The sequence below is a fragment of the Zalophus californianus genome, chromosome 1 (genome assembly GCF_009762305.2).
Source record: "Zalophus californianus isolate mZalCal1 chromosome 1, mZalCal1.pri.v2, whole genome shotgun sequence".
Classification (NCBI taxonomy): Eukaryota; Metazoa; Chordata; class Mammalia; order Carnivora; family Otariidae; genus Zalophus; species Zalophus californianus.
The window spans coordinates 37,431,641-37,459,125 of NC_045595.1; the positions used below are offsets into that span (position 1 = coordinate 37,431,641).

Here is a 27,485-nt window from a genome sequence, read left to right on the forward strand (position 1 = left end):
TGACACTCTTCCTTCTGGTACTCAAGACAGTGTTGCTCCCCTTATCCCACTCAGAGTCCTCTTCAACACAGCAGCCTAGGCCTCACTGACAGTAGATTAGAACCAAAGAGTTCAAGATGCAAAAGTATTTGTTACCCATATAATACATGCTCATCAAATGAGTGATATAAATTTCTTTTGTCTGTTTATTATTTTTTTTAATTTAAAAACAATTTTGAGAGTAGTTTTAGATTTATAAAACAATTTAGAGGGAGGTACAGAAATTTCCTAAACCCCCAGCCCCCACGTATATATGGCCTCTTCGATTATAAACATCACTTCCATTGTAAACCAGATGGTGCTTTTATTTTTTTTTAAACTAAGGATGAACCTCACTTTGTTCCAAGATGTGTAGTCTGCATCTGCAGATCTTGTCATTGACTTCCTGGCAGAATGTAGGAGTATAATACTTTGTTTTCCCATTCTCCATCTCTTACTTAAATTTGTCCAATGGTTTATTTTTAATTAAGAGTCATTCCTTTGTTGAGTTCTATTATATATGAGACATGATGGTTTCAGGATGAATAAATGATCTCTTTCCTCAAGGAGGTAAACATTAATATTATGAATTATAAATATAATAATTAATTTATTAATTATAAAGCTATTACTCATGACTAATTTTGTGTGTGTTAATCTCCCCTGTTATATTGGTAGCTCTGTGGCCCCCTTATGGGACAAATTACCTCATCTCTCTGAATTCAAGCTTCTTTTTACAAAATGAAGATAGTAGTACCTATCTCACAGAGTTGTTGTAAGAATTAAGTGAGAATATACACCCGGTGATTTTCTCTTATAATATTGGTATCAGTTGTGTTTAGCCAATTATTTGTAGTATGTAATATCTTCTAGCTTGACTGGGGGCCTCTGAGTGTTGTTACTATGCCTGCCTTGTTCCCCTTGATAGCTATTTTCAGCCACTGTGCCTGATACATAGTGAACTCAATTACTATTAATCACTATTAAGTGAATCTGAAAGTAATTACAAAATGGGATTCAAGCTATGTGTGTGTCTGGCTCCTTTAGTTTGAGAGACAGTGAGAAAAGAAAGTTTATAAACTTGTTTTTTAAATTCTTTTATGTAGGAGTACTTTGTATCTGTTATACATTTTAATGTATTTTTTATGCAAGAGTATTTTGTATTGGGATGAATTTTCTTTTTTTTGAGCAATAACCCTTTTATGCCACCTAATAATTTGACAAAAAATAAAATTCACTTCCAGTATGACACCTATGAAATATTCTCTTTAATGATACACAGATGTTTAAAACTATATATTTAATGATATGTATCTATATAGATATAGGTGTTATTTATGTAATTATCATATATCTATCTATTGCTGTGGGTAAAGGGAAGAATTCCCTTCCTTTTTATGATTATACAATGGAATTGTACAAAAATTGTAAAAAAAAATAGTTTTGTTCAGATATTTTGGGGGGGGCATGGCAGGGGGAGAGGGAGAGAGAGAGAATCTTAAGTAGGCTCCACGCCCAGCACAAAGCCCTATTTTAGGACCCTGAGATCATGACCTGAGCCAAAATCAAGAGTCTGATGCTTAACCCACTGAGCCACCCAGGTGTCCCTCAGACTTTTTTTTAAGTGGCTGAATTACCCTCATGGTTATATTTCCTACATAAGCAACTTTTTCAAAATAAGCTTAGTATATTTATGATTTAAAATTATTTAATAAGAGAAACATATGTACAATCGATGATTAAAAATTGAAGTGCTTATCTCCTTGAAAGAAGGGAAGACTTTGTTGGTTATGCAGTCTTGGGCCACTGATTTGTGTTGTTTGACCGGAAATCAGTAGCATATTATACAATGGGAGGGGCAGAGGTTCATTGTTACCCAACCCAACTCCCCACCCCTGCTTTTCAGATTTCAGGAAGTGTTCTGCTTGTTTGCTTTCCTTTAGTGCAGGGGTCTTTAACATATTTTTGTGCCACGGAAGCCTAATGAAGTCTATGGACCCCTTCTCAGAATAATGTTTTAAATACATAAAATAAAATACATAGAAAACCAATTATATACAGTTAGCAAAATATTTGAAATTTTTTGATAGAGCAATCTATGTGCATATTTATTGGGAAGTTAAATAAGACCTAGAAATTGAATATGAATGATGGGATAAGAGTAAACAGTATTGACACTAATATAACATTGTATGTTTACTATGCTGGAATTAAAATTAAAACAGAAAAGAAGAAACTATTTTGAGATATCAGTGACAATTATAGTGTGATATGAAAATATCTGTGATTTCTGTTCTTCACAAAATCACAGTTGTCGCCAATACCACTGTTGTGATATTGCCTATATTTATGATTGGAGGGAATTCTAAATTTTAGTTAGAGATTAGTGAAAACAAAACACTTTTGCTTTAGTTGGGTGCTGTAGGGAGATAAAATGGTGTTAGCTTGGTTTTTGTCCCCACATAAGACTTTTTAATAGGTCTGTTCCTTTCCTTCCCATTTGCTCATTCGACAGAACACTTCACTAGAAGTAACAGGATATTTTTTTTTATGACATTAATATTCACCCAGATAGTCTTAAGGAAAAAAAAAATAAAGATGAACGAGGATCTGAACCTTACTGAAAAACAGAAAAAAGACTTTCTTAGGAGCCTGGTCATGTTTGCTAATTGTAAATTAACTGTACCAAATTCTAGTTCATTACTTTATTTATTTTTGTATTACACACTGAGGCCTAAAGAGACTTTTGGAGCTGGAGAAAGAGCAAAGTTATCTGATGAAAGAGGAAGCATACACAGAGCCCAAGCTATCACTCAGCAATATGAATGTGAGATCAAGGAGGGTACTTTGGGCAAGAGTTGAATGAATTTTTAATATTTATCAATTTTTATTAAGGATGCAGCTTAGTTTTACAAAGATATTGTCATGTTTTGAGTATTTTCATCTTCATTTCTTTTCCTCAGTGCTTTAGAAATGTCAGTTGTTCAAAATGATACTGGCCCACCAGTATCCATGAAACTGGCCCACCAGTATCCATGAAACTCAGTTCATGGGAATTTATATTTCTCTTTAGAATGAAAAATATTTCATTCTTAAGAATGAAAAATACATGGATTTTTCTCATACTATCCTTTATAAGACATTTTCTCTTTTTGCTAATGAGACCTTATCATACAGCCTGAGGATGCCTAAATTCCATTTCATTTCAATTTGACAATATTTATGAGCACTTACTTTTGCCAGGCACTGTGTGGATGTGTAGGGAAATAGAGAAAGGAATAAGAAACCACACATTCCCTGGTGGTTTCAAAAGGGTCAGGTAAAGGGAGGAAGAAACCTAAAATGTAAGCCATTAGAAAAAAACTAAATTAGTAATAATAATAGTAGTTATTATTGGGTGCTCGGTACTTCTCATTCATTTTTGCTGATTCAGGAAAGTAGCCTTCGTCTGGAAATAACAGAAAATTCCAACTCACGCTGGCTTTAAAATAAGGTAATTTATTTCTCGTGTGCCAATTCATAAGTAGGGTGGTTTAAGGATGATCAAATCCATGGCTCAACAACTCTTGTAACAGATTTTTTCCCTGTGTCATTCTGGGTTGGGTGTATAGCTTTATTATCAGTCTGATAACAAACTTTATGGTGACAAGATGGCTTCCCCACTGTCAGGCATCACATGAAAACTTTTCAGCATTTAAATGAGAATTTAGTGGCCAAAGAACAAAAAAACAAAAACAAAACAAAATAAAGCAACCAGCCACCCATCTTCTCCCAAAGGAAATGAAACAAAATAAACATCTTCACCAGAAGTGCCCAGCAGACGACCCCCGCCCTGTGTCTCATCGTCCTCACAGCCTCGTGGAACACCATTTAAGGGAGTGTCTAAGCTGGGTGGCAGCTTGTTGAGGACACCAGCAGAATTCTAAAACTGTTGTACATCTGACAGCCCATTCAAAGCAGCAGCATGTTTACTGATGGGGAAAGGGGGAAAGCCTTGTTTATCAAAACATTTTCCTCACTTTGTAATAAAGCGAAGATAAAATGAAGGAGTTGTTGGCATCTCTTACAAACCTTAGATTTCCTTTTCCCATAAGCCCCTAAATAAATTGTAGTTTAACACATGAGGTTTAATAAAATTTAGTTTGAACCCTATACTGCTTTTCCCTCTCTAAATTATCAGCTGATTGTCTCCCTAAGAGATGTAAACAAACTACACATGATACTTTCTCCCTAGTAACTACTGCTTCCAGAACCTACCAGAGAATATGATGGGCCTCATTTTAGTTCATCAAAATCCGAAAAATACTCAGCCCCAATTTCTAGACCTGTCAGAACACCTTGACACTAGTTAACATACTTTTCCAGATAAGGTCATTTAAATTTTTTTTAAAGGTAAATTTTAAAAATTAAAATGAGTTGTTATTTAATTCATGCCCGGGAGAGTATACACTGTTCCTGTGTTTCCAGTTGAGCAAAGAGGTTATTTCCCCAGCAAACTGGGTGCTGTCCTTGATGTCTCTGTCTCCTTCATCCCCAGAACCAATTTACCAGGAAGTCCTGACAATTCTAATTTTCAATGTATTCTCAAATTTCTCTTCCCATTTACATTGTCATTCTTTTAATTATCACTTTGGCTGCCATAAGCCCTCCTCCTACCTGCCATCCACCAATCAGCTTTTCCTCCTTTCCAATCCACGTTGCTGCCAGAATGGTCTTTTTAAAAGACAAATCTAATCATGGCCCCTCTGTGCTTACTGGCATTTAGCATTTTCTTATTGCCCTTAGCATAGCTTCTTTCACATGCTGTTCAGTACTGTGTTCTGCCTCTCTGGTTTAGTGTGTTGCCAGGCTCTGGTCGATGTCCCCCAGTGTATCATGGTTTTACTAATGTTTGTTGATCATGTCTTATCAGATATTTCTTCAGAAATGATGCAAACCTATTTTTCTCTGAGCCCTGCCTACTTTAAAAAAGAGAACAAGGGGTGCCTGGGTGGCTCAGTCGGTTGAGGTTGAGCGTCTGACTCTTGATTTCGGCTCAGGTCATGATCTCAGGGTGGTGAGATCAAGCTCCACGTAAGGCTCCATGCTCAGTCGGAGTCTGCTTGAAGAGTCTCTCCTTCTGCCCCTGCCCCTACTGGTGCTCACCCTCTCTCTCTCTCCCTCTCTCTCTTTCTCTCTAAAATAAATACATCTTTTAAAAAAGAGAGAACAAACCAAATTTATATTGAAGCATGCTTCTCTTGTTGAATTTAACATTGGACAATTTTAATAATTGTATAGATTCTTTTGCCTGGTTCTGGATCGTTAGTTACTGTAAAATGAGTCCTTATGAAAACAAAGTGAAAGAACCAACGAGCCTACCTGTTTACTTAAATATTCTAGGGAAAGTTGAGATAGAGGTTGTAAGGTAAATGCTACAAACCGCAGAAAGACTGAATGTCTTGGTGGAAATTAACAGTTTAGATATTTGAGCCACTAAAGGGCTGTAATTAGACTGTACCTTCGTTTAACCCCCAGGTTATTCATTTAGTTTCTCTGCTTGCTAATGCCAAATTAATATAATGTCTATAGTTTCAACTGGACAGAAATACAAATGCTTATTATTGGATATGTCTGGGTACCTTGCAGAATAATAAGCGTTATTTGGGTAAACACAATTCCTTGAGCTTCATTACATTTCTTCTTGGAGAGTGGAAAAGTACTTGACTTTGTTTTCTCCTTATGTAAAAGGAGGAATTAAAATCCTTCCTTAAGCATTTTGTTACTGTTGTTTTCCTTCTGTGAGGTAGATGTTAAAAATTCAGGTAATTTGTAAAGCATCATTTGACTACCTAGCTTTTTTGAACTCCAAGCTTTATAATTTTAACTAAAACATGTTATTATTGTAAACTCACAGACTTCTGATCACTGAAGTGTAACTGAGATTAATTCATAATTGAAAAATACAATGGATGCAGTGCCCGTAATGGCTATCTGAAGTATATTTGTTTCTGGCTTAAAGCTTTTACAGAGTGGTGTCTTTTATTCTTTGCTAAATCCTACTATTTAAAGATTTAAAGGGAAAACTTTTTTTAAAATTCTAAATATAACAAGGAAAATCAAAGTCATGTCTAGGGTTGATGGTGTGGGGCTACCTGCTGAATATGAGAAAGCAGGACTGTGTGTAATGTAATTTTCTTGCTGGAGAGATGGTATGACCAGATAGGGATATTTGAAAATTAAAGTTAGATTTGGCATCTAAATGCCCTTTAGTTTGCAGGTTTTTGATCTGTTTGTTGGCCATGCAAAAATATATTGTTGTTTCATAATCTGATTATAGTTGATTCTGCCATTAGAGGTATTTCCCCCCCATGCTTTGATATGATATGTTTTATTTTTCAAGCGGTTGTTTCACAAAGATCAACAAACAAAATAAGATACTCACTTCCCTCCTCCATGGGCCATGTTTTTTGCTTAGTTAGCCAACTTCAACAGAAAGATATTGAGATGATTAATTCTTATAACTCGCTTGTGTCTTAAGTGACTAGAAATTATGGGAGCTGGACTCTAATTGTTATCTCTTAAATATGAATGCAGTGTAATATTACAGAGTTGTAATTCATCCTGAACTATTTAATCACTACAATCTGCAGATAAGTTGGCTTCTGAATTTTTGCCTGATGTCATAACTAAGTCCTCCTTCCCATTCGAGTCACCATGACTGGGCTGAAGATAGGTGTTGAGAGAATCCAGCTAAATGAATCATAGGTTTAAATATGCATCATCTGCATGACTTCTCCAAACTTTTCCCAGCTCCTTTAATTTTAGTTGTTAAAATAAGTGCCACTGAAGGGTTATTGGTTATCTACCTTCAAGTGTATTTCAAAGCAGAGTCCATAGTGGGAAAGCACTGGATTTGGAATCAGAATACCTGGAATGAGACCTAGTCCTGGTATTCATTAACCATGAGACTTAGGACCCATTATCTAAATATCTCTGACTTAACTTTCTTCATTTATAGAAAAAAAGCATGCTAAGGCCTTCTGCACATGTCTGTCATGTAGCTAAATTGAAGCACTGATATACAAAACATTGGAAGCGGTCACTTGTAAGCCAGTGGTAATGTGTGAGGACTCTGCAAGATGCTTGTCCTTCGTTCACTTATAAGGAACTTCTAGTAGATGTTGTAGTGTGAGATTTAAAAGCACAAAATTGGAAACAACCTGAATATCCAAAAATGGAAATTGGTTGTATTTTATTACTTTCCTAGTGGAATACCACGTGTATGATCATTGAAATGATGTTGTACATCTATAGTCATCTGGAAAGGAATGCATATTCATTTACAAGTAAGAAAAACACAGTATTAAATATATTGCATAATCAGATTTTATTAAAATTACTAATTTATTAATTACTAATTGCTTGTTTTGTATGCATGCATACAAACACATACAAACATTGACTCATGAATGTAAAATAGAAGGAAAGATGTAAAGTGGCTATCTCTTGGTGTTGGGATTTGGAGTGATTTTGGCTATTCACATCTTCTAATTTTTCTGAAATAAATATAGAATATTTATGTAAGGCTACACACACACACACACACACACACACACACACACACACACACACACACACATTAGAAATTCCAGTTTCAAACCAGAGGCTTTCTATAATATCTGATAACTCCTTCTTCTTCATACCCCTTAATATCCAGTCTATGGCCAAGGCACTGGGGACAGCACTCTCTTGGATGCTAGTACCTTTGTTTCCATTGCCCTGGCAACCAGTGTCCCAATTCAGAAATCATTCTTCCTCATCTGTGGACGCAACAAGCTTCTAACTGGTCCCTCTGTTTCCACCTTTCACCTCTGTTTCTTCCAATCCATCTTCATAAAGATCTTTCTAGAGTGCAGAGTTGATTCTGTTACCCTAGGTCCTGCCTGCTCTCCTGACCTTAACCCCAGATATATCTGATCGCTTTTCTTCATCTTAGGATATTTGGTTTATTCTCTTCAGTCTGGTATTTAAAGCCTTTTAAAATACAGCCAAGGTTTATTTCCTGCTCTCCCACACATACCCTTCACCCAGCCAAACATAACTACCGTTCTCTGAATTCCCTGGACTTTTTTGTCTCCACTTTAGATCATCGTATTCATCAGTCTGTAATGCTACTGCCTCCTAAAACCCTACAAATGATTTATATAGCCCAGCTCAAGTTCCACTTTTTCAGAATTCTAGGTGTACTTTTTCCTACCTCGGAATCTCATAGAATTTTTGAAATGTATTTGTATATTCATTCATTTATTCATATCATTTTTTTTTTTTTTTTTTTAGCAGCTGCTGTGTTCTAGGGGTTATCTAGATGCTCAGAAATAGAGATAAGCAAGCCGGATATACTCTTGCCCTTGAGCAATCTATTAACAATCTAATACTTAAGCATCTGCTGTATTTAAATCTATTGACTTATGGTGAACTTGCCTTAGCTACCACCTCCCCCTGCAATCACACATACACTGATTACTGTAGGCACCTTGAGTGTTATTTATGTTTGACTTCTCTCATAGAAACATTGTGTTATCTGACAAATAGAAGACAGTCGACAAATGTATTGTTGAAAGGGCAGAGAGAAGAATGGAATAAAATATTTTGTTAGAGGAACATAGTTATATATATATTATATATATATAATATGTATACTTATGTACTATATACTATTATACATAGTTTATATATGTATATATATATACATATAACTATTATACATAGTTACATCTTATATATAATTTTATATAGTACATATATAATTTTTAAACTATGTAACTTTTTTTCTGTTCAGTGCTTTTAAATTTAAATTTGGAAAAAAATTAAAATTAATAAATAAATAAGTAAACAAAATGTAAATTTGGTTCCTATGGAGCATTATTGATCTCTAAATGATAAGAACACGTTCTTTCTGCTAGTTGGTTCCAGGGGAGTCCAAGATGAGACTGATTTCCTTAAGTAAAACTGAGGCAGAGCACGTTCTTCTATCAGAGAGCAAGTTATGTTACAGATCTCACACTTGATCATTTAGCATGGAAGACCGAGACTCGAGAGTGGCTGTCTTTTAATTAGTAGATGTTTGCCTACAAGAATTTAAAGGCTTACCAGAGTACTGAATTTGGACACTCAATATATTTATGATCTATAAAAACACTATGCCTCTAGGTTGTGTTGTTATTTTAATTTTTAAAAAAGTCCTTAGTTTAATTTTCCCTCTTCATGGAATAAATTATTCCCTTAAGAATTTCCCTTGGAAACATGAACTCCCTTACTGTCTATTAAATATCTCTATCTCTTTATGTTACAGTTTTTCCTCATTTTAAGATGAGGATATCAGTTGTTTTCTCTTTCTCTCTCTCTCTTTTTTTTTTTAAGGAAAAGAGCTGGTAATACATTAAAGGATGTTTACACAAAAGGTCTTTTCTTTTAAGAGACTGTAAGGAATCTAAGTTAATATTTTTATTTATTTTTTATTTTTTTATTAACATATAATGCGTTATTTTTTCAGGGGTACAGGTCTGTGATTCATCAGTCTCACACAATTCACAGTGCTCACCATAGCACATACCCTCCCCAATGTCCATCACCCAGTAAGTTAATATTTTTAAATGAATTCGGCTGTTTTCAAATGACTCCTTAGTATAGATGTTTTAAATCAAATCTGCTAAATCCATTAAAGATGAAACAAACCAAAAAGCACTGTTGTAATCTTAAGAGAAATCTGTATCTATCTAAGGAATTGGATGTACCCGTATGGTTTAGTATGTGAGAAATTTGATACGGAAAGATTCCATCCAAATGGTTCGTGTACAATCTACTATGATTCAAATACAGCTTACTTATGAGCTTGCTCCTGTCTGAATCATGTGGCAAACAGAATGTACTGTTTATATTTTGTTTTCCCCAACTGAATTATAAGGTCCTTGGGCATGGGAGGCAGAGTATATTATTTGTTTAAGTCTGTGTCTTGTAGGGAATCAAAACATTTGTTGTTTTGGTTTACTTAATTTCATATTATTTTGTACTTGTTTTATAGTATGAATGGTTTATCTTATCAATCTGATTTCTCATGTATTGTTGTAAGAAATTAGTTTTAAGACACACGAGAGTGGAGTTTTTTCCTTTTTATTAACCGTGGCCTGAATATAACTCTTGAAATGTTTTTTCCTCTGGAAGAGTTTATTTATATGTACTTTGTATGTGTTTTTGCAACTTATATGTAAGATGTTTTAGTATTAGCACCCATCTTTTGGTAACTCCTGAAGAAATTTATTTTTCTATCTGTCATGTTGACTCTTCTAAATATTAAAAAGAAAAAAAAATTGGTGAGTGAAAGAAGAGCTAAAATGCAGATTTTCCTTTCCTATTGTTTGTTGTTTGAGATTAGACATCACAAAGCACCTTTCTTACCTGCTGCAATATAATTATTTCTTTTCAAACCCACATTGGTGTGGAAATTCGGCTCAAGAGGAAGAATTTCCTGATGTTTTATTTAACACTACGCCTCTACTGAGTTGTCCTCTCTATTTTTTCTTGAAGTTAGACACTGGCAAAACTACTGTCATTGCCCTTGCTTTTCGTCTTTGCTGCACATTTACTTTTTGACAGGCTTAAATAATGGCTAAAATGGTTGAAATGATTTATGCCTGTAGAGTGATGTCTTCATTTGCTCTATTCACATTTCTTTTTTTACTAATGGTCTGGTGAACACCTAGTGTAGGTGCGTTTTATTAGAGAGTATATTCCCTCTAAATGCTGTTCCTAAGCTGAAAGAAATGGGCCATAATCATATAAAAATAAAGTATCTCTTTGTAGAATTTACAAGAAATGGAATGTCCTTATTCCTGAGGCATAGAAAATAAGGGACTTTTTTCTCTCACTCAAAGATTGCTCTTTCTACTAATGTTGATTAAGTGGACCACGTCAACAGCTGTTGTGACGTATAGAAAACGAATGTGTCTCTTGAACATCTCAACTGACAGGGTAAATCTATTGAAGTTTCTAGTTATCTACAATTTTCTTCTTCCTGTTAAGACAGGAGAGATGGCTTCCAGTCTCTACAGATTGTTTCACTGTTAGTTCATAAAATTGCAATTAATAATGGTGAGCTAAGATCATTCTGGACTTGATGTACTGCCCTATCATCATTGAAAGAGAGTCCTTAAATCTGCTGTTTAACAACTTATAGGGACTTTGCACTGATTAATTCATCTGGTCATAGTCTCAAGGCTGACACGGCATCTTGTAGGCCTTCCATTCCATTGGGATCAACATCATCATTTTATAAGAAATGAGCTTACTACTTTATAGGCTTAGTTGGAAAGAAATTTCAAACGTCAGCTGTAGGATGTGACACTGGAATTTAATTTGTTGACCTATGAGAACACAGAATATCTCATCTTTTACTGAACTTTCTAAACATAAAATAAGGTTATCAGAGAATCAAAATGATTCTGACACTTGAACTTCAGTAGAAGGCCAATACATTTAAAGTAAGTACTCTTCTTCCTGAAATGTTCAGCCACTCCATCAATAGCACATGTCAGATTCTTAAGAACATATTCTCCCTTGTGGAGAAAAGCACTAGAAGTCAGATCATGGGTACTGGCTTGTGGAGTCAACATCATTTGGGGGCCACACAGCATCTGTTCTCCCTCTATTCTGTTGCTGAATTTCCTGAATTCCCTCAGAAGAAGCATGCAGTCTTATGGTACTGTCTGTCAGGGTTCCTGCCTTGCCTAACCACAAGGGGGACTCATGGCCAAAGCTATTGAGCTTTCTTCCTTGGGATTTGGAGTCTTGAGTATAAGAGGACAGGAAAGTATGTAGAGCCAATTTGTTCTAGGAGTGGTGACCCAAGTATGTTGTTAAGTCTTGCTATCTGGATCAACAGAGCTAGATTGGTTCCTGCCCATTCTGGACCTGGATTTTCCCTCTAGACTGTAAACTACCTCCAAGCCTGCCAATAAATTCCTCTTTTTATTAATTTAGCTAGAATCACTGTCTGTTACTTTTTTTTTTTTCTCAAGAACTATGTGAGGAATAGTTTTATGTGTCAGTTGGCTAGGCTAACAGATACCTAGGTAGCTGGTAAATATTATTTTGGGTGTGTCCATGAGGGTGTTTCAGGAATAGATTAACATTTGAATTTGTAGTCTGGTTTTTTTTTTTTAAATAAGCTTTCACCAATGTGGGTAGGCATCATCCAATCTGTTAGATGAAACAAAAAGGCAGAAGAAAGGCAAATTTTCTCTCCTCATTTGAACTAGAATATCCATCTTCTCATGACCTTGGACATACTCCTGTTTCTCAGAACTTGTTACTTGGACCAGGATTTACATCATTGGCTCATAGAAATTGGGACTTAGTTGGGCACTATACTGTTGGCTTTCCTGAGCCTCCAGTTTGCAGACAATGGACCACGAGACCTCTCAGCCTCCATAATTGTGTGAGCCAGTCCCTCGTCATAATAAATCTATCTATCTATCTATCTATCTATCTATCTATCTATCTATCTATCATCTATCTATCTGTCTATCATCTATCCATCCATCCATTCTATTTGTTTTGTTTCTCTGGAGAACCCTGACTAATAAAAACTACTAAAGCTTTTTGGTAATTATGTTGTAATTATTAGATATTGAAAGTAATGTGTTGTCCTTTGTTAGTCTCTTACCTTACATTCTTTTGAGAATAAAATATAGTGGGATATTTTTACTACAACATAAAATATATCTTTTGCAGGCATTTCCAGGGTAATGATTGGGAATCCAAAACTCTGACCAAGGTCTATGAAAGGTTCAAAGCTCTGTTCCTGAGCAAACTCTCCAGACTCATTGATTGTCAACCTTCCTTTGGATCAAAACGCTCCAGACACTTTTGTTTTCATCTACTTCATTCACAAAGAGCATAACGTGTTCTTTCCTGCCTTAGTCCTTGACCTGAAATTGTATTTCATTTCCTTCATTCTCCCCATCAACAAATGCCTTCTCATTCTCAGGTCTAAGCAAAATCTCTAGCAGACTTTCTCCATGAACATTAGTCCAAGTGAACAACTGATCTTGTATATCCTATTGCTCAGTCGATAATCTTCATGGGGATAACTCTTGGACATTTCACACTTAACCTGACCCACCCCGACCTTCTGATTCTCTCACCGCCAGCCAGTTTTTCTCTCATTTTTGTCCATTCAGCATTTCTGTCCTGCAGTATCTCAAATCAGAAGTCAGCCTGGACTCATTTCTTTGTATTGCCCCACACCAGTGCGCCAGCCAGTTGAGTTGGCCCTACCTCCCAAATAGATCCCAATCCGTTCGCCCACTTTCACCTTCAAAGTTTTATCCTATCTCACTTGTCATCTTTTGCTTGGTCAACTGCAGTGTCTTCTAATTTATTTCTGCATACACTCCTTCCTTCATACAATATAGGTGACTCTATGTTCCCCTGCCTGGAGTCATCAGTGGCTTCTAATTCCAGTGAGGAAACAAATATCCAAATACCTGACTGTGGCCAGCAGGGTCCTACATTATTTCCCACTTAAGCACCTTCCTTTGCCTCCTTCCCTCCCTCTGTCCTTCCCTCCCCCATCCTTTCCTCCCCTCCAGCCATGCTGAGCCATATTATTTGCACAGGCTCTTCTCCCTGTTGGAATGCTTTTCCCAGATTCGGCACGGCTGGCTCCTTCTGGTCATTTAGGTCTCGACTCAAATATTCTCCCTCAGAACTTCTGATTCGAAAGAATAATTCCCCATGCCAATCTCTATCACATCACCTTGCTTCAAAGTTTCAAAATAATTACGCTCGTAAAATTAATCGTGTTCTTTTACTTGTTTTCTTATTTATATGACTTGCAAGGGCAAATTTTCACATCTAATTTTCACTTACAAATGTGTTTAAAAACAAAACAACATTCTATTTGGCTGTTACTTTTTACTCACCTGTATTTTGATTATTAGGGAACACATTTTTATAAGCTAATGAAGAGTACAGAAATAAGAGCTAATGATTCCATTTTATGTGTATACATAGTAGAAGACATTCCAAGATATGTTATTTGTGGCAGTTAACAATTGAAAATGGATATTAGCATGTCTTAATTTTTAAGGTAGACACAAGAAAACCCCTTTAAAAATGAGAATTATCCGAGGGAGAGAATTCGCATGGATTAATATTAGTCGTTATAATAAAGCACCTAGATACATGAGCTCCTAGAGGCAGGGACTGTGACATCATCAGTCTTTGGCATCTTTATTTCTTTGCCTAACACATTGTGAGTTCAAGAAGAGCCTCATCAAATGGGTTGTTGAGTTGAATAAAATATGCATTTTGGAACTGTTTTAACGCTTATGATCTGAAATTATTTTTGGAGCAAATGAAGTTAACTGTCTTCACTTAGAATTAAGGGAAGGCCAGTGAATGTGTGAATGTCAATAAATGTAAGATTCTCACTTTTGCTGTCTCCTTTGCAAACAAACATCGATCAGGAATGAGATGGGATTCTTGTATTATGGATTTGAAGTTTGGCATTTTATTGAAAATGGAATTTGGGGAACATGGCTTTTGGGACCTCTGGGCTGTTTTCGGTATCTTGGATTACTAGCCTCTAATATTCATGAACTCTGATTAAATGATAATCAGCGCTGTCAAGTTGCCAAGTCATCGGTGACCTAATGCTTCTACTTCAATGCTAAATAAGTTTAGGGAAGTTTACTTTAAAATGTATTTAGTAATGATTTTGAAATCACCAAAGAGTGTAGTCACCACGTAACTGTCTATAGGAAAGGAGCGACACTTGATTCAAAATAACTATAGAATCTTCATTTTTCATGCTCTTTTCTTCCAGGCATTTATAGAAGGTGCGAGCAAACTTATGCATTGCCTTCCTCCCTCCTTTTATTTGACCACACCCGATTTCCAAGTATGTATTTTCTCATTGGAGCATCTCCCAATTTAACAACTGTTGGGTGGAGTGAACACCCAGTTAGATTACAAAACTGTGCCTTGTTACACTGAGAGCACACTTAGAACTTGGGATGATTTTGTTCTTCCCTCTGCTTATTACACCCATAAAAAGAATGTTTCACTAAAACAATTACAAGCAGCTATTCTTTAGAAGGAGAAAGTTTTATTTCAAGGTTCTTAATTTTACCTTTTTTAGGTCAAATACTTGTCTTTGCTCATACCTATAAATGTGTGTGTTTATTTATATATATCTGTGCCAATGCAGCAATACTTATGGAAAAGTGCCTTTTAGGAAATTGTAATAGATTTTGTTTAGAGATAGAAGCTCTTGGGATAGAAGTTACAAACTGGTAGCCTCTGGGCTACAATAGACTCACAGAACCTGCCTTCATTTGTCCTGCCTGGTGCTTTATTATTGCTGCTGCTGTTGTTTTTACTTCATCTTTAGAAATCTGGAGATTTCACACAGAAATCCAGATTTCTGTCTTCTCCTGAAAAATCCGGAGACACTGTAAAAAATTGTGTGCCGTTCAAACACTGGTAATGCTGTGATTTTAAACTGCAAATGGCAACAATTTAAAGGCTTCCATCCCTTCATTTTGATGTTTCTCTTCCGTATCAAATGGTGTAAAGTACAAGCACTAAAATGCTTACCCAGAATGCTCCCTGGCTTAATGGGGTATTACATGCCATCTTATTCCACCTGTAATTTTCCCCCCAATTTCTATGTTATATCAATTTTTCCTTCATAAAGTTTTTCACACTTGGGCCTATTTTCTTCCTCTCCTTGTTATGACTTTTATCCAGGTTGTTTTCCTCACTTCTGGACTCCTGAATGAATGCATTGCTGTCTTAGCCATCACCATCCCTCCTGCTTTAACCTTGCCTCTGCCTGTCCCTTCCCACTCTGCACATCAGTGACAGATTATATCCCCAAATCCCCCTTCAGTATATTCGTGCCTGCCCTGAGACCTGTCGTGACAACCCAGAGCCTGCGTCCAGCAACTTAACCTGTAGTCCAAACTCAGTCTGTTCGTTCCCCATACACAGATGACTAGCCGGAAGGCCCATTTCCCTTGCACCAAACCAGGGGTCTTCCAGCCCCGATGCCTCTGCTCCCTGTCGTCTGTCTCCTCCTCTCCACCTGTGCAAATAGATCCTGAGCTCCTTTAAAACCTCCTGTCTTACCTATTTTGGTCCACCCTTCTACCTCATGGTTCATCTTGCCTCGTACGTATTTCAAAATTATATTGTGTTTCACTGATGGTCTTAAAACAGAGTTTCTCCACGTAAGGTCTGTGCACATCTTACTTCAGAATCACCTGTCTTGCTCTTCAGCATTTATTCCTGGGCTTCCTATATACTCTTGAATTCCTTAAGTTGGGGCCCAGGAATCTGATACATCTCAGATTTGGAAAGTCTGGCATTTAAAGGCAAGATGACTAATAGTGGTATAAGATTGCCTGATGGTTTGATAGGAAATCAAACAAGATTCAGTTAATTTTATAGTGAGTGCATTTTTAGGCCTGCCAACATGTTTCTCAAACACTTTTTCCTCTAATTGTTGTTAGTAGCTCTGGGTGTGGCTTTTGCCAGCTCTTTGATACCTTGACTGAGGCCTTCAGGCACATGAGATCCATCCGCATCCGAGAGCCAGGGGCAGGTAAATAAGAGGCTCTTTGCCTTTCAGGCAAAAGCAAGACAATTAGATAAACCCGTTGAGTACAGGACCGTGTTTGTTTTTCTATTTTTTTTTTTAATGGTTCTCTACATGCTCATGCTTTGTTTCCAGTAATGCCATGATTAAGAAATGTTGAATCACATCGGGTAAACTGTATTAATGTTTGAAGTTGAGAGGTTAGAAGGAATATCAGTTCTGAGGTTGGCAGTGACAGTGGTAACTCCTGTGGGTCACAGGCTCACTCTGAGGCCAGACACTCAGGTCATTGCTTTCTGTAGGTGAAACCAGGGGAGGCTTGCCCCAACCCTAATTAGGCATTGCTGGGATTCCCTCCATTGTAACAACAGGGAGCATTCAGCTGGACTTGCAGGGGAAGGCAAGAGACACATTGATGTGAGAAGCAACTACTTTTGTCATTCGTGAAAAAAAAATTGAACAACTTTAAAGCATCTGATTTCATTTCTTTGAAAGTGAGGGGTTGATAAATTTAAAATATGGATTGATAAGCCCTGGAGGAGTCACTGTGACAAAGTGGATGAAGGCCAGGAATGGAATTTAGAACTGGGTTCAAGATTCAGGTTGCTATGGGTGCCTGGGTGTCTCAGTCGTTTCAGCATCTGTCTTCCACTGGGTCCTGGGATCGAGTCCTGCATCTGGCTTCCTGCTCAGCAGGGACTCTGCTTCTCCCTCTTTCTCTGTTCCTTCTTCCTACTCATGCACTCTCTCTCTCTCTCTCTCAATCTCTCTCAAATAAGTAAATAAAATCTTTAAAAAAAAGATTTAGGCTGCCACTTAACTATTCTGCCAGTTTGAGCAGATCCAAAGTCTCTCTGAACTTCAGTACTTTAATCTGTAAAATGGGGACAATGCTGCTGCATAGCCAATTTTTGTAGAAACTAAATGAAGGAATTTATGTAAAATACTATAAAAATATGCAGTGCTGTTACTATTACAGATGGTTCAAAGTGTGAATCAAGATCTCAAAAAACATAGTTACATTATTTTGAATCATGCCTTAAAAAGGGAAAGAAACCCCACAGTAATAATGAAATCTTATCCCCATAATCTCACAAAGCAAGTATCATGGTCCCTGGCTAAGTAAGAAATCTGAGGCTCAGGGAGGTTAGGTAAACTGCCACAGTCACATAGCTGTTAAATAGCTGAGCTGAGATTTAAAAACCACACCTGCCTGTTTTAGATGCTCTGTTCTTCCTACTGCACCAGTTTGCCTTAAAAAAAAAAAAAAAAAAAAAAAAAAGCCAGCACATATACTTTTTCTTAACATTAAAAAAAAAAAAAGACATTTATGTTTGAAAACTAACTCATCCTGATAATTCCCAATTAAGATGTTGTCATCTAGCATCTGGCTCAATTTCCTTTTATGAAATATAGTAAACATAATTTGAGTATAGCTTAAATGAAGTGTCCAAATGGGATAAAACAGGTCACCTGGGAAATTAGATTTTATAGAATACAAGAATTCAATGCCTAAATCGTACTTAATGGAAGCAATTTTTTAAAAAAAATTCTTCAGGAGACAATTGACTGTTCTATCAATTTTACCATTACTTCTACATGAGACATCTACAGCCTGGAGCAACTAAAGCAAAAATAAATAATATAAACTTCACTCTAAGTAGTACTGAAGAACACCTGTGTCCTCATAGGTTTGGGGTTCATAAGAAAAACCAAGGGGGATCTCTGACTCAAGTTCAATTTTTTTTACTTCCGCATTGTATTTTAAAACATCCTATTTGAAAATATTTAATAATGTGAAGTTAGAGAATTTTCTTGCCCCATGGCTTTTTGAAATAGTTTTGAGTACATACCAGCCTTTATCCAGAAACAGAGTCTGCAATAGAGATGAGAGCTCCAGCCATTAATTTTGCTTACTGGGTCATCTGGCCGAAGAAATGATCTTTTTTTACAAAGTCAACATTTTGAATGAGGGTGGGATTAAGGATAAGAGCGGATGTGAGGGTGCGAAGGCGGAGGTGTTGATTTAAACATTGTAGAAAAACATCTGAGCACTACCATGCCCTGACAAGTAAGTTAAGTATCTTTCCTTTGAAACACCGTGCAAGCCCATGGTAAAATTCACATACTATAGAGTTGCACAGTCTGGGATCAAATCCCAGCTCTGTCACTTGCTAATTTTGTGATTTGAAGCAATTTTACTTGAACTCTCTGAAATTCTCTTTTTTCATCTGAAAATTAGGAATAGTTACTGCTTCCTCGGATGGGTATGATGACTCAGCATAATCCTCGATACACATTGTCAGTGTGGTTGATGTCATTATTATTGTTTTGGTGTTGTAGAGCTTCCTTGGCATAAACATTCAAGTCCCCTATGACCTTATAAAACAATTTTGAGGAGCGACAACTACTTAGGCATCTCTTTACAATTGGATAGATTCATGCAATAGTCTACAAGGCACATATCTATTGACATAAATTGTTAATTCAGTTTTCTTTAGGAGGCATTAAAGATAGTCATATAATGAAAAGATTATAAAACCAAACCTTCTAGTAAATAATCACGAGTTTCTACATATTTTCAAAAGTGCACAAATTTGTACTCATCTTAGGAGAACATATTGATTTGTGTGCGTATTTCAAGCAACCATCTTACCCACACTGGACCCGTGGCCGACAGCATTCTCCCCTGGGAAGGTGGCTTCTCTAATTGCAGTGAATGGTGATTCTATTTGTAGACATTACTTCCTACAGCATGCATTTCTTTCTGTGATTATTATTTAAAAAATACTTCTTCTCAAATTATTTAGTCTTCTTGGCTATAAACAAGAGCATTCTACAGCATAAGAACCTCACAGATAATACGCATCTGGGTTGAAAATGTGTATTTTCTTATCAACAAAATAATCAGTGTTTACTGCAGCAGAGGGAATACAAAAAGCATTTCAATACTAAAGACATTCAAACTACCACTTAGGCCAAAAAAAAAAAAAAAAAAGAAGAAGAAGAAGAAGAAAAAGAAAAAGGAAAATCGGAAGTACTAACATTATTTGAACTTCTGGGACATTTTCCTCCCTCTCCCACACTACCACTTGCTAATAAACAAAAGCACAATTTTTCACATTGATAGAAAATGAACAGCAAGAGGACTTACCTTCCTTTAACCAAGAAATGTTATTTTTATCATTTTCGAAAAGCTCAGCTGTTCTTACTTTTATCTTTTCCAGCTCAGTTTCTGACATCTAAGTGGAAACAGAATTTGTGATATAAAAAATTCATTAAGAACCTGAATTTATAACATTGAGCTTTATATTTAGAGACTACTGCCATATTATAGGAAAATTTTCTCTCTCTAATTTTTCAGCTCGCTGTCTAATGTTAAGTCTTACATTTTATCCATTTGTAGTATTTTAAAACATTGACAGTGAGAACTAAACTTTGTATGATGGTTCATTTTTCAGCAGTAAAGATGGCTATAAGATCTAATCATTTCTAAACACAAAAGAATAACAGATTAACAACTAGTCACAGATTTGTAAAAAAAAAAAAAACCCACATTCAGTTGCTATTTTAATGTCTTTTTTATAGTCTATAAAAAAGCATGCTGTGACGTGATATACAAAGATATAACCAATAATAAAACTCAAAAGGACCTTTTCAGCAATTTATTGGATCCAGTGAGAACCTTACGACTAAGTCAGGCCAAGTGGAGCTCCCTGAAGGTGCTGAGACCTATAATGCACCTTCAGTGCATTTGCACTTGACTTGAATGGCTTGCTCACGGTGAGCTAGGACACTCCACTTGAATCAGCACCTCAGTGTAACTTACCTGCGTGTTCCCAAAGGAGGAGGCCCAAGGCACGGGACAGGGGAGCAGCCTGGCGATGCTCTGGGCAGCCTTCCTTGTTGTCTCTGGATGTCCAGCATTCCTCCACCCTGACAGAAGTGAGCAGAGAAGCAAATACGCTCTCTCCTTGGATGGTGCTAGATTTGTCTTGCTGCCAGAAGCATCTAACTTGCCGCTGAGAGGTTTTTTTTTTTTTTTTTTTTTAAGGTAATATAAAGTCTGTCGTTCAAAACAATAAAAACCTTTTCCAGCCTAGCACTTATTTAAAATGACACTCTGCAAAATAGGGTACAAATAATGAACTCTTTTCAAATTGACCATTTCTCCAGTCCCTCTCCTTCCACACCCACCATTCATCACTTAGGGGGTTAAATGTGAAGGACGTGGAAAAAACATATGGAAAAATAGACATGGACTATGTGGGTTAAAAGAAAAGGAAGGGAAATCTCTACAAAGTTGTATTCTCTAGAAGTCCATCCTGCAGCTGACATTTTGAAAAGCAAGTTTTTCTAACATTTTTTAGGCAAGAAGAAAACATTTCAAGTTTTTTTTTTTTTTGAGAGTCTGCACATATTCCAAAAAGGAGTTGGAGTAACATTTTAAAAGAGGATTTGTCATTAGATTCTTAGTCAAAGATCATACAATTTTCAACCCAAAGTTAACAACACAAAGTAGATCCTTAGTTATGCATGATGATAAATAGTCCATCATTCCTAAATGTTGTCTTTTTTTTTTTTCATCATGGAAAATAATCTTTATTTTTTGGCCCGAAGTGGTTTTCCTCCTCCAGTGTCCCCGGACAACTATCTGCTATTTGATCACCTTGCACCCATTTCATCTCCTTTACCAACTTCATTTCTTGTACTTTGCTTCCAGTTTCATCATCTAAAAACTCCCTTGATAATCCAATTCTCATACTAAGACAACTTTTACTTCCGCCCATTGTCAATAAGATAAAATCTTCAGGCAGCTAAGGAAGGCCTCGAATGGTCAGGTTCTATATAACATCAGGTTCAAACTGTGGCTTCAAGTCTTAATAGTTCTCCAGGTGCCTAAACTTTTATTCCAACCTAACTATAATGCTCCTGTTCCTTGGACTTGCCTGCTTCTGTTATTAACATTGCAGAAATGTTTCCTCAAAATGCCATTTCTACTCCCACCTTGAAGCCTTCTTGATGCCTCTTACCTGGAAATGATTGCTCCTTACTCCGATCCCACTTGGGACTCCTGGTGTAATCTTCTCTATTTTGGTCTCACGTAAACCAGTCTTATCTTCCTCCCAAGACTATAAACCCCGTGAGGGCTCAGCCTAGATCTCAGCATCTTCTGTATCTTGCTCAGTGTGTGGCTTCTCTAATTGCAGCGGATAGTGATTCATTCCTATTACTTCCTACAGCATGCATTTCTTTCTATGATTATTGTGTAAAAAATACTTCTCAAATTATTTCATTTTCTTGGCTATAAAGGAGAACATTAAGAACCTCACAGATAATATGTATCTGGGTTGAAAATGTATATTCTACACATTAGTAATGAAATAAAACCAGCATATACAATTGGTGGTGTTTTCCTTTGTCCCAAAGTCTTAGTTAGGATACACCTATTAAAAAATTCCTTTAGGTTGTCTCTTTTCTATAGTTAGGGCATTTTTTTTCCAGTCCAACGAAGTTGGATTTGTTGGACTGTGGCAATGAAGAGGGCACACCATTGGAAAAGTGGGCTTCTCAGTAAAAGAAGATGAAAGTGGACTTATTAAAGTGTTTGGGCAAATGTTAGATTAGGGGAGGGATTAAGAAAGTGGAGTTTCACTTGTAAACGGGTATGTTCTATTGTAGCACTTTATGTCCCTTATTCATTTGGTGACCTAATCTGATTTCCTTAATAGTTTAGACATTGTCCTTTGGAAAAGCATATTATCTAAAAATGTATGTATTAGTGGGGCCTGGAATAAATTTGGTAAATAATAGTTATGACAATCTTAAAACAGTGAACAATGACAGCATGGAAGGTAAGAAAATGTAAGGCACAAATAGCTAACGGAGAAGGGACAGTCAAACAACCAGAAGGGAATAATGAGTGAGCAGGAACACTGTTTGAATGTGTTATTCCTCCTTGTTGATTTTCAGTTATATTTTTGTATTAGACTGTATGGTTAATAAAACTTTTTTTTTTTTTTTTTAAGATTCAAAATGGAGTTTGGATCTTTCTAGGGTTTTACAAGTCATCTAATCTCCTTTTCCATGTGGTTTTAAGGCAGGGAACCCATTTTAACCTGTCAGCCTGTGACGTTTCAAGGGTCAGATCCTGTGGTCATTTTTTATGTATTTTACTTAACTTCATCTAAACTATTTTCCAATTATCTGTCCCAAGACTAGTCCATAACTCAAACTCCTGTCCACATTTCTTACTTTGGAGGTTACAGATTACTCTTGCTTCTGGTTTGTTCTCTGATTATCCTTGACATCTACATCTTTTCTACTTGTTTCACTTTTGCAGTTACTATGATACAATTATTAGAGAACCAGTGTTAAGTAAATTGCAAGCTTTAAAATCCCTTTGCAAGAGTTGTCCTGAGGAGGGAATTTTTATGAAGATAAAATGCATTTCTAATTTGGAAATACCTAATTTTGGCCAATATTATTTCCAACATGTTCTAACACTTGGAATATTTATTATTTTGTTTTATCCATTTTCTTTGCTTAGCCTCTCACTGCCCTCTGATTTTCCCTTTGCCTTTTCAATTGGCTTTGATCTTTAAGAGTGTTTGACATTAGTTGAATTTTCTGTATGGAATTTTGTTTTATTTTGAGGAGCACCGTTTTTTGAAACCAGACAACTCATTTTGAATTCTATTCTTGTCTTTGTTTTAGCAATCATTATGAGCCCTGTAGATGTTGATAAGTATCATATTCAATTTCCTTCATCTACTTTATCAGTAAAGATGGTAAGAATAGGCACCAAGTACTTTTTCCCGAACCAATGTGTATCCCTAGTGTCCTTGTGAGCGAGACATTGCATTAAAGGTAGTCCATACTCGTGCCAACCTTTAGACCATTTATTCATTCACCTAGAGATGTCCTTGGGCCACAAAAGCCTTGGGATGAATGAGATAAATCACAGTTGATGGTAGGAAGAGAAGAGAAACCAAGTCTAGTGAATCTCAGACCTAGCATGGAAACAATAGATGGTCCAGAATGAAGGTAAAAAGTGACAAACCAGCCTCAGAAGTCAGTCTGGTTTTACTAGAATTCAAAGAGAACATATTTAAAAAAGAACCTCCTCCCAAATTGTGTTCATTGTGTCTACTTAAAATAATGAGCTAAACAATTCAAACCTAAGGATATGATTTCAAGCCTCAAGTTTTCTTGTTAAATTCTGTTTTGGTTTTCTTTTCTAAATAGGGATAGTTTGAATGTGCTCTTTTTATAATTCCATTCCTTTTATTTTGACTCGTGCATCAGTATTTCTAGTTCCTAGTCAAAATCTGATTAAAGATAGAAACTTAAAGGACAAACTATCCAGCAGAAGGCAATCTTTGCCAAAAGAAAAACCTATACTGACTGTATGTTTCATGTTCTTGTTTCTGTAAAAAGAAAATAATAAAATTGAATGCATGAGGCTAGAGCATTCCCTAACAGACAAATAATTATGTGCTATCAGCAGCAAAGGCAGTCCTAAGAGGGAAGTATATTATAATACAGACCCATCTCAAGAAGCAAGAAAAGTCTCAAATACACAACCTAACCTTACACCTAAAGGAACAGCAAATAAAGCCTAAAGCCAGCAGAAATAAACAATATAAAAACAAACAAACAAAAACCAGTAGAATGGATTAACAAAACTAAAAGTTGGTTCTTCGAAAGAATTAATAAAATTGATAAACCCCTAGCCAGGCTTACCAAAAAGAAAAGAGAAAGGACCCAAATAGATAAAATCTTGAATGAAAGAGGAGAGATCACAACCAACACCACAGAAATACAAACAATTATGAAAAATTGTATGCCAACAAACTGGGCAAACCTGGAAGAAATGGACAAATTCCTAGAAACTTACAAACTACCAAGGAATTATGTGCTCTCAGATTAGCCTTTTTTGTTGTCTTCAAGATCATTACATTGTCACTTGCTGTTTTTTCTAAAACAATGAAATTGTATGTGTAATGAGACACTATGATATTTATCAATGTGGAGAGAAGTTACCAATGCAGATTTTTGGATTTGAGGTATGTAATTTGTAGAGCAGTTTTTCTGAAGGATTAGTGGATTGGATCCAAATGGAAATGTTATAGGAAGTTGTGCTATTCTTTGGCAGTATGTTTTCTGCTATAGAATGGAATCTCTGTATTATTTAGTACAGTTACTTAAAATGTTTTCAATAACCATTCTAACGACTGATAAATGCTATCAGGTATTTTGCATTTTTAACATTCTCTTTGGGATTTTTTGGCCTCAATACAAAAATACACATGGAGTAAATAAACATTGGTCCAAAACATTAGAGGCAAAGGTAAATAAAACAAGGAGAAAATTCCATATTTGCAACACAGGCTTTCTCAGGGCAAGGTTAGAGCTAACACCACAGGCATACCAATTCAAGGATTTATTAGATGTTAGATCTCATCAAAAGTTTAGGTTCAAGAAATAACACTCAAGGATATAAAATGCATTAAGTTTTATCCTTGTTTCATGCCAGATCATTAAAAAGAGTTGTTTACCTTTACCAAATTATTTTTATACCTTATAGAGCTCCTTTTACTGACTTAGATGTTGGCTGGCACTGAGAAAAGATTTAAACATGTCGATGACACTCACTGGTGGGTTTATTACGAAGATTTTTGGTTCCTCAGAATTATGATATGCATCCTTAACTTAGTGCAGTCCACTTAGTTCCTCTGCATGTTAAATGTAATAACTTTATAACTGTATAATTCTGCTTACACACTCCTTTAAACTATTATTTTCATATATTGTACTCTACAAATGTTACAATCTGACAGGCAGTGTTTGTGTTTGTGTGTGTGTGTGTTTAAACAGTCATTTGTCTTTTAAAGAAATTAGCAGAAAGAATAAAAAATGATAATTCTTTTAATGTTACCCACACAGTTGCCATTTCTTCAATTCCTTTCAGCAGACCTCAGTTTTCATTTGATTTCATTCTTCTTCATCCTAAAGAGCTACTTTGTTGTTGTTTGGTTTGCTTTGTTTGTTTGTTTTTGTTTTTTTGTGTGTTGGGGGTTAGTTTTTAGGTTTTGTTTGTTTTTGTTTTTGTTTACTATTCCTTGAAGTTAAGGTCTGCTGGTGACAAACTCAGCTTTGTTTATCTAAAAACCTTTTTAGTTCACTCCCATTTGTGAAGGATATTTATCCTAGATATAGAATTCTTGATTGCCAGTTTTTTCCTCCCCCCACCACCTCCTTTCCTTCCTTCCTTCCCTCCTTCCTACATCTAACATGCCTTTTCCCCTCTCTGGTCACTTTAATTTTCTTTTCTTTTTCTTTGGTTTCCAGCAGCCTGACTATAATGTGTTCAGGTGTAATTTTCTTAGTATTTTTTTTTTTTTCTAATTAGGTTTTTCTGAGATTCTAGTTTCTGCAAGTTGGTTGATGTTTTTCACCAAATTCAGGATATTTGGGGCCATTATTTCTTCAGATATTTTTCTGCCCCCTTCCCTCTTTTCTCTCCCTCAAACATTCCAATTACACATATATTAGATTCCTTAATATTTTCACACAGGTTACAGAGGCTCTGCACATGTTTTTGCTCCCTATCCTTCCAATTGAATAATTTCTGTAGATTTGCCTTCAGGGTCAATAACACTTTCTTCTATAGTCCTCAATCTACTATTAAGGCAATCCCATGTATTTTTAATTTTAGATATATCTTCATTTTAGATATAGTGGAGTTTACATTCTATTTGGTCATTTCTAACCGTTCCCACCTCTTTGCTGATAACACCTATCTCTCATTATCATCATCTTTTCCTTCAATTTCTTGATTGTATCTATTATAGCTAGTTTAAAGTCATTATTGGCAAGTCCAACAACTGTAACTTCTACCAACTGTTTGTTTTCTTGGTTATACTTTACATTTTCTTGATTCTTCAAGTGTGTACTAATTTTTTTATTATACCCTTGACATTCTGGATGATACATTGTAGGGAGTCCTACACTATGCTGCATTCTTTTAGAGAGTGATGAATTTTATTCTAGAAAACAATTAAATTACTGGCACATATTTTGTATCCTATCAGGTTTGGTTTTATGTTTTGTTAGGGTGGGTCAATTTCAGTTCTTTTCTTAGTTTTATGATGTAGCTCACGCTAAAAGATCTGGTTGTTATGGCCAAGTTATGTCTTTTCCTAGGTCTCAACTAAATGTCCAAAGTGGCCAGTGAGATATGTCCACTCTAGTTAGGCCAGAGTGTCTTCTAATGCTATATTAACCATGGTAGCCACATTAATTGTTCAGCCCTACAGAAGTCACTTTTTGTAAGATGTTTAGTGTCTTACCCTATGCATGCACAGCCAAGAGCTTAGCTAAGACCACTTGTGGTGAACTCTGCCCCTTCCCTACTTTGTGCTGCTCTCCCATCTCCAGAATCCTGGCCTGAAAATTCTAGCCACTTCAACAGTCCAAACTTCAGTCTCTGCCTCTTCAGTTGAGCACATCTGCTACTCTATTTGAGTTCCACCTACCTGCACTATGGTAGGGAAAGGGCTGCCAAGACAAGAGATAGAGCAAATGTATAGCTTATCATTTGTGTTTTCCTACACTCAAGAATTACAGTATGATTCTGCCTGTTGTCCAACACTGAAAAATAGCTTCCTCATTTATTTTGTCTGGTTTTATAACTATATATGAAGAAATGCAAGTACAGTACCATTTATTCCATCGTGACCAAAAGTAGAAAGAATTTTAAAAAATTCCTTTACCACTGTCCTTCCAATCAAGAAGACATCAGAGATCGCTTTCTTTC

General features: G+C 36.1%; 1 protein-coding gene and 1 long non-coding RNA gene across 4 annotated transcripts in view; one reads left to right on the forward strand and one right to left on the reverse strand.

The window, feature by feature from the left end:
- MDFIC2 (MyoD family inhibitor domain containing 2) overlaps positions 1-20,619 on the reverse strand; it is a 111,740-nt gene extending 91,121 nt beyond the window's left edge. The window contains exons 1-2 of the mRNA XM_035723049.1: positions 20,493-20,619; positions 19,818-19,905 (exon numbers count right to left, since the gene is read on the reverse strand). Coding sequence (XP_035578942.1) covers positions 19,818-19,905 — 88 coding nt within the window. The 5' untranslated portion in view covers positions 20,493-20,619. The remainder of the gene's footprint in view (positions 1-19,817; positions 19,906-20,492) is intronic.
- The window catches only part of LOC118356102, a 132,961-nt gene that overhangs the window by 67,960 nt on the left and 37,516 nt on the right, over positions 1-27,485 (forward strand). The window lies entirely within an intron of this gene.